The sequence below is a fragment of the Spermophilus citellus genome (genome assembly GCF_964194105.1).
Source record: "Spermophilus citellus genome assembly, chromosome: 1".
NCBI lineage: Eukaryota > Metazoa > Chordata > Mammalia > Rodentia > Sciuridae > Spermophilus > Spermophilus citellus.
In genome coordinates this window covers 164,708,109-164,716,514 of record NC_138182.1, presented here as the reverse complement: position 1 = coordinate 164,716,514, position 8,406 = coordinate 164,708,109, and the positions used below count along the sequence as shown (strand labels likewise).

At 36.2% G+C, this 8,406-nt stretch overlaps 1 protein-coding gene across 1 annotated transcript; it reads left to right on the top strand.

Moving 5' to 3' along the window:
• The first annotated feature begins 365 nt into the window (after positions 1 to 365).
• LOC308651529 (transmembrane emp24 domain-containing protein 7) lies at positions 366 to 7,530 on the top strand. Its single transcript, XM_081298687.1, has 3 exons — positions 366 to 855; positions 3,386 to 3,631; positions 6,913 to 7,530. Exons 1-3 carry the CDS (start codon positions 661 to 663, stop codon positions 7,147 to 7,149), a joined length of 678 nt encoding a protein of 225 aa, XP_081154813.1. The 5' UTR covers positions 366 to 660; the 3' UTR covers positions 7,150 to 7,530.
• The last annotated feature ends 876 nt before the right edge of the window (positions 7,531 to 8,406 follow it).

Below are 8,406 nucleotides of genomic sequence, written 5' to 3'. Positions count from 1 at the left end.
TCTTTGCCAGGCTACGTCCTTAAAACATTAATTATTACTTATAGGAAAACTCTGCAAATTGCAAAGCGCTCTACTACCAGTCTCAGAGCTTCACTCAGAGCTTCCCTGACACTCAAAACCCAGTAGCACATAATTACTTGCTTCCTGAAAGTTGAGTGGTACCCCGACGGGCACCTCCAACGCAATGGTCGGCCCCACCCCCTCTCTTGGCCCCGCCCCACCCTCTTACTACGATGGCCCCGCCCTTCGCCCCGAGTTGCAGCGAAGGCACCGCGGACGCCTCACGGGCTTCCACGTACACACTCCACTGCCTTTCCTCCGTTGAGAACACATCCGGGTCGCTGGAGCAGGTGCCTTAGGCCCCGCCCCTTCCCTTCAAGCCCTTACTCCCATTTCCGGCCATCTCAGGCCTTTTCCGCTGTTTCTCTGAAGGCTTTCTCCTTACTTTCCGGGTGGTTCTTTGACCGTGGCCCAGCCCCTTCGTGCCCCTCTTCCGAATCCGGCGGCTTACTGTCACCCCACACCTCCCTGATACTCGAGACGGATCTTGCGTGCGTCCTCTCAGGGCGCCTTGGACTGAGGCCTGCCTCGCGCGGTGACTCCGCGCAGACCTGACCCCGCGTCTCAGCGCAGCTCCGTCGAGGCCGCCGCCGTCTCGGGATGCCACGGCCGGGGTCTGCGCAACGCTGGGCGGCTGCCGCGGGCAGTTGGGGCTGCTGGCTTCTCGCGCTGCTACTGCTGCTGGTTACGGGGCCCGGCGGCGCCTCCGAAATTACCTTCGAGCTGCCGGACAACGCCAAGCAGTGCTTCTACGAGGACATAGCACAGGGCACCAAGTGCACCCTCGAGTTCCAGGTACCACGGGCCTGAGAGGCCCCGCGCCCCAGCTCGCCGCGGCTCCTGGGTCGCGACTGTAACCTGCAGGGGTGCCTCCCTCCTGTCCGCGTTTCTCCGTTCTTTGACTAGTTCAAGAATCACCTCTAGGTAGCTGATGCAGGGCATTTGACTTTCCTTTTCTAAACCTTGGACAGGAGACATTTAAGACCGGATATTAAGATATGTGAATTCCAGAAATGCTTCCGCTAGCTGTGACTTTTTTTGCCCATTCTTCTGTGTCCTTCATTTTAAAGCCTATTGAACTTTCTTTCTTAAAAAGATTTCCTTTAAAAAAAAAAAAAAAAAGCAATACCCGCTCTAAAGTGCCCGATGTCAATCGCCCACTCTAATTTACACCTCCACTTTAATCGGATTTGAGGTGCTGCCAGTATTTATTTCATTGTTTTTCAGTTTTTCCGGTGATATTAGGACTCTTGGTTAATGCATTTCTCTCATTGTAAGAACTCCATTAGAAGCATCCGCAAAAGGTGTAGAAAAAAATGGTAATAAATTAGAGGCCCCTTCTCATCTTTGGGATTGTGTTTAAAAAAAAAAAAAAAAGGAACTTTAGTCAACAGAATGTGATGTCTTTAGTTGAGTAGAACTATCTAATGTTTCAATTTTCACTCATAGGCTCATTTAGCATTTTAGCAGCTATTGAGGGTTAAGTCCTGGTGATAAAGAAATGACTTAGGATTGCTGCTATCATTTTTTCATTCCCCTCTCATCCTACCCTTTTTAATTAGTACCTGCCTATTCACAAACCTGGTTTTTGGTGTTGGTGGTGTTGTTGCTTTGATGGTACTGGGGATTGAACCCAGTGGCACTCTATTCCTGAGCTAATCCCCCTCCTTTTTTATTTTTTATTTTGAGACAGGGTCTTGCTAAGTTTCCCAAGCTGTGGCCTGGAACTTGGCGATTTTCCTGCTTCAGCCTTGCAAGTTTGAATTACAGGCTTGTGCCCCTGGGCCCCGTTTAGTGTATTTTAAGAGCAAGAAATAAGGAATATGTGATCTAGTCTTTGGAATCATGGAAGGCTCCTTTAGAAAATAATTTTAATGGTGAACTTTAAAGAATGAGTTGTAAATACTTTGATAAGAGAGATGGAAATAACTTATGATAGGAGTGAACCTAGAGAATTTGAGAACCACAAAGAGGTCATTATGGTCAGGAATAAAGAGCCAGAGGAAGGGAGTTCAGCAGGGGCCTGAACATGTAGAGTCTTGCTGGTTATGTTGGGTTTTTTAGTTTTACTTAGCAATATGAGATGCCATCATATTGTTTTAAGTAGTTCAGTGATGTTGAGGTAGGATAGAGGAGTGAAAATATGATCAACATAGGATGCATGGATTATAACTTAAGTAAGGTAGAAAGGGTGGGTAAGGTGTTTCAGAGAAGACCTGTAAGGCTAATGAGGAGACTGTGATGTCCAGGCAAGAACTGATAGTGGCTTAGATTAGAGTGGTAGCAGTGGGGAAGGGGTAAAATGAAAGGATTGGAGATAATGTAATAATAGGTAAAATCAGTAGGACTTGGTAATTATTTGGCTATAGTGCTTGAGGGAGAAGAGGCTAAGGATAACTCTTAGGCTTGCTTCACTTTATGGATTAAGACCAGGAGACAAAAAAGAAGATAGCAGGAATTGTACTATAAGTGTAAGCTACCGCTTGAGCCACATGCCCAGTTCCAATCATAGGTGACCAGAGAGGTTTAAAAAGGTACTATTAACTGGAATAGGATTATTTGTTTGTTTAAAGTGTGATGAAAGAAAGGTAATGATCAGTTTTGATACTATACAGTTTTTATGTATGTATTTGATTACTCAGAATACAATGATTGAGGATGAATAATTGATTATATCAAAATGAAGTCATTATTTTTGCCTGGAGAAAAGATTATTGACTTTTTTGGGGCGGGATAAATGCCCAGTTGATGAGACGCTTTTTTAATCTCAAAACATTTCATATGTATGTTAATATTTACATATTTTTACAATTCCCTAATACATAATTTTATTATCAAATGATCCTGTAACATAGTTCAATTAGTTGTCACCTCTCTTCAGTGATGAAAGGTCACATAAATAGCAGATCTTTCTTTGAAGTCCAAATTTGACCTCTTTATTATAAGGATGTAGAATGTAAATATTATGTTAACCAGGAGAGTTGAAGCTTAAAAATAACAAGCTTGTTCACCTAGGCTCATAGTAGTTAGGAACTCTCAAACCTAATGCCTCTTCCTCATCACTTCTTTCTAAATTAAGTGATATGTTCGACTCATATTTACTAGCACAGTTGTCTGAGTAGTTTAAAGGGCAATTTCTACAAAGCTTTAATTTAATTGAAATCTCCTTTCAAGTTTCATCCACTGATGAAAATTAAAAACTGTAAAATTGTCTTTGACAATGAAAGTCCTTTGCCCATACATAACCTTATTGCTATCTTAACAGGAAACCTGGCTAATTTCTCAAGCTTATGAGTTACAGTGATATTTTTTCTCTCTCTCATAGGTGATTACTGGCGGTCATTATGATGTAGATTGCCGATTAGAAGATCCTGATGGTAAAGTGTTATACAAAGAGATGAAGAAACAGTATGATAGTTTCACCTTTACAGCTTCCAAAAATGGAACATACAAGTTTTGCTTCAGCAATGAATTTTCTACTTTCACACATAAAACCGTATATTTTGATTTTCAAGTTGGAGAAGACCCACCTTTGTTTCCTAGTGAGAACCGAGTCAGTGCTCTTACCCAGGTAAATTAAAAGTTAGCAAAATAATGTTGATATGTTTAAAAGAAAGAAGTAAATTGTAACTTAATATCATGCATGAATTCATTGGTGAACATAGAATTTTGACATTTTAACACAATCTTTGAAACTTAATTCTTAAGGTAGATTAGTCATTTCACAGACAACTTCATATTTTATGTAGAAAACCAATGTTAAGATTTTTATGAACATTTAAGTGTAAAGAAAGGAAGAAGCATTAAAATAAGAGATTATTGTTAGTTTTCCATTGTTGAAACAAAATATCTTGAGATAAAAGGAGGAAAGGTTTATATTAGCTCTCTGTTTCAGAGATTTCTCTCCATGGTTGCTGGCTGTACTATTTTTTGGGGGAGGGGGCATGTGGAGAGACAGAATATCATAACTGGGAGCACTTGGCAAAGCAAAGCTGCTTACTTCATGGCAGCTAGGAAGCAAAGTGAAAAAGGGTAAGGGACATAGGTTCCAATATCTCCTTCAAAGGCATGCCCCGGTGACCTGACTTCCTCCCACTAAGCCCCTGTCTCCTAAAGGTTCCATCACCTCCCAGTAGCACCACAGACTGGCAATCAAGCATTTAGCCTATGGACTTTTGGGGAATATTTAAGATCTAAACCATTACAGTCACTAAGGTAGAAACATCACTTGGTAGGTTGGTGTAATAGGAAGCAAAATGATGCCTAAATTAATATGTAAATATACCACACAGTAGTCTATATCATACTTACTCAAAATAAATTTGCTATAATTTAAGGTAAAATGTTGAAGATTAATTATAAATCATCTAATAATAGTTATTTGATTTTATTTTTTAAAAAGGTTAATAAGAGAAAGATAGTGAAAGAAATTTAAAGCCAGTGAGTAGATATTGCTTAGGTGATGAGAAGTTTTATTTCCAGTTCAAATACAGTATAAGCTTAGATTATATCTAAAAGGTAACTTAATGAGTTTATCAGAAGAAATTATTTGCCACGTATTTGTTAAACTCCGCGTTTAGAAATTCTATTGAGTCTCTTGCTAACGTCCAGGTGATAGAGGCAGTTAGAAAAATATATAAATTTTTATATGTGCTTTAATTCATAAACCTAGTGTAAGCATTAACAAGATACATTCAAATGCTCTTATTTTTATAAAGTTCTCTTTAGGATTCTGTGTGAAAGGCACTTTGCTTAGTAAACTGATTTTTTCCTTGGAATTATTGTTTATAGCTTAACCTATATCTAGTTTTTAGTGAATTTTAACTTACATAAGAAAGTAGCTATTCTATAAACTTAAGCAGGTAAATAGGAAATGAGTGACAATAAAGCAGTTTAGCCTCCTTTATTCGTATCACATTTTTAATCTTTGTCTCATTTTTCTACTTTCAAAAAGCTAGTAAATTTCATATAGTAGGGTTACTCATATAGCAATTATTTATACTTTAAAATTGAGAAAAATCTCAACTAATAAGTGGAGAATAAATGAATTAATTTCACTCTCACCATTTGTTATCCATTAATAATACAATAGATCTAGAATAGGCAGGCACTGCTAAAATCATAAGATGAAAGGCTGATAAGAAACTCTGTAATGGATGAATTGAACTGATATCACTTAAATCTAACGGTCATTCTCCAGTGGAGAAAAAAATCAACATTATGTACATTGTGATCATGTGCTATAAGAAGTATACAATATTATGAGGAGTTCCCTGTTCAGAACATTACACCTAAATTCCATCAAGTCTCCAACTCCACCTGTCAATTTTCAGTAATTACAGAAGATAAGAGAACATCATGGGAATGCAATCAGCAGAATCCAGGAAGTGGGAAATACCATAGGTCCTCTACCCAGTTTCTTCAACAAATAGATAACAAAGGAAACAAATAGATAACAAGGGAAAAGAAACTAAAGGTTAAAGAAACTTTAAAAACTTATCAGCCAAATGTCTGTAGGTGTTGACCTTATTTGAACTCCAGTTTGAAAATAACTTTGAGATATTAGAGGAAATTTGAAAGCAAATTTGCATTTATTGACTTGCTATAACTATTTTTAATTATGTGTAATGCCATTGGAGTTATTTTTGAGAGTTTTTTTTTTAAGTGTTATCTTTTAGAACTGAAGTGTAAAAATATTTGTAGCTGCAATGATAAAATATCTGGGATTTGCTTAAAATGATTGAGGAAAATAGGTGGGGAGAATATAGATGAAACAAGATTAGCTATGTGTTAATAATTACTGATATGGAGTTCATTGTACTATTCTTTGTACTTTTGAATATGTATGAAAATTTCCACTTTCAAAGTGTAAAAAAAAATCCTGCACATCTCAAAAATTAGATGAATTCATGTAACTTAGTTCCTTAATGTCTGTGATATTTCTCTACTCTGGCAGTTCTTAATCCAAATTCCTGGAGAGGATTCAGAAGGATTTTACACATTCTGAATTTGTGTCACATCCTTGCTTTTATGTGTACTTGCCAAGTGCAGAACCCTTGAACTACATTTCATTTTGAGAATTCATAGAAAGCAAAGAAATGCTAGAAGCACCTCTTTCTCTGTCCTTAGAGGTTACTTGTTTTAGAACAGTTTTGGTAATTTTTTATTCCTAGGGACCTCAACAGAACAAGAACAAAAAAAACCTATGAATATTCTAATAGATAAATCCAATTTGTCAACATTATACTTTCTCACATTTTTAAAGCACCTTTAATTGAATTTTTTATAATTATTCCTTTCATACTTTCATTGGTAGAACTTTAATAAATGTTTAAATTACTTTCTCATCTCTGCATACCTTAATTAGAATTAAGGCAAATTCAGATTTTTTTTTTTTAATTCTTAATACATGGTTTGTGAAATAAATTAGTAATAAAGTACGTGTTTCATCACTGGATTACAGTTTTAAGCAATAAAAGAAATATTAAACCCTGGTATAAAAAAATTAGACACAAATATTTCAAATAACTTTGATGAACTCAATCTGTTTTTATGATATTCTTCCTAATTCTTTGAAGAATTTGAGCTTGGAAGTCTATAGCTACCAACCTTAGCTGGTAAGTATTTCTGGTTGTTAACTTAGTATTCAGTCTACCACCTTACTAACACCACACCTGTGTTAGGGATAGACAACTGCTTCATAGTATCCCTAGGCTTACAGTTGGTCGTTGGGGGAATGAGTAGAAGGGTTACAATATAATGAGGAATTGAGATTGAAAGTTAAGATGAATATGCTAGATATGGAGTGTATAGAAAGTACTAAATATACTAACTGAAAATATTTCTCTTTAGATGGAGTCTGCTTGTGTTTCCATTCATGAAGCTCTCAAGTCTGTCATTGATTATCAGACTCATTTCCGATTGAGAGAAGCTCAAGGCCGAAGTCGAGCAGAAGATCTAAATACAAGAGTGGCCTATTGGTCAGTAGGGGAAGCCCTCATTCTTCTGGTGGTTAGCATAGGGCAGGTATTTCTTCTGAAAAGCTTTTTCTCAGATAAAAGAACCACCACAACTCGTGTTGGATCATAACTACTTTTTAAGAATTGATGCACCATTGCCACTGTAATATTACTGTCCTCTAATTTTAGGTACTGAAGAACTTAATATTGGCAACATTTTAAAATTTTACTCATGCAATTGTTGGGAGAGATGTACAATGCATATCCCCAAACTGTGGAAAGGACACCTTTTTTAATTTGTAAAGATGGAAAAACTTTGGAACTTACTTTGGGCTATTCATGTTAAATACTCAACACCAATGACCTACTTTTTTTTCTTGGTTGTTTGTATCTACTCTTCACACACTAAACTTTGGTATTTTGATTCCTTTTAGCCATTTAAAAGTACTTTTCTTATAGGTAGTTGATATTTTAAAAACCTTAAATTTAATCTCTACATGTGTTATGGAGGGAGAAAACTGCCTTTAAATTGTTCATAGTGAATAAAGTTGTTTTTAAGAAAACCAAATGTGATTAACTGTAGCCCAAGCCCTATTCTGCACTGCTTAATTTTATGGGGGGAAAAATCTACCATAGAAATGTTAGTTAACATTGATACAATTTTTAATTGATATCATGGTATAATTTATTTCTCACTAGCTTGTAAAAATATCAGATTTTTGTTTTGGGGTTTATTCTGTGATTTATAACTAGCTCTATATATGGTTTTCTTTTTTATATAAAGGCATTCTTACACTGCAGACAGTGGTTTCTATAGCAAAATAGAGTTTATTTTAAAAATGAGAATGTTGTAATGGTAGAATAATTTGAGACACTACAGTGGGGGCAAATGAAACAGGAAAATTTGTAGTGCGTTATCTGCACTCATTACATTTCCAGTGCTTTTACTAAGAAAAAAGTTTAATTGACTAGTACCTACCCTTTTGTGGCTTTAATGTCTTCAAGTCATTTCCAGCTTAAATTGAGAATTGTAATTTAGTATCACATAAGTGCCATATATTTTATCCTCATAGGTGTGATGCACTGAGAAGTTAGGTTTTTATTTTTTTCTATCTTTGCTTTCATTTTTGTCTTACACATTTTGTTTCTATAATCTCTGGTTAGCAACCCTAAAATGATTTAAAAATTGAGAATGCTATGTGTGTGTTCTATTTAATAATTTTTATTGATCTTCATTTAATGAGAAATAGCTCATTCTTTACAATATAGGTTTTAGACTGTTTGTATCTTATAACATGTATGGATTAAGCTAATTGAAATAAAGACTTTTTTCCAAATATTTCAGAATAGAATACAAGACAATGCAAAATTGTGTAGCTATTTAAGG

Excerpts from the sequence above, each read along its gene's own strand:
- LOC308651529 (XM_081298687.1), top strand. The coding sequence starts at position 661 with ATGCCACGGCCGGGGTCTGCGCAACGCTGGGCGGCTGCCGCGGGCAGT. Across the intron at positions 856-3,385 it reads AGTGCACCCTCGAGTTCCAG|GTGATTACTGGCGGTCATTA; the intron begins GTACCACGGGCC and ends TCTCTCTCATAG. Across the intron at positions 3,632-6,912 it reads GAGTCAGTGCTCTTACCCAG|ATGGAGTCTGCTTGTGTTTC; the intron begins GTAAATTAAAAG and ends ATTTCTCTTTAG.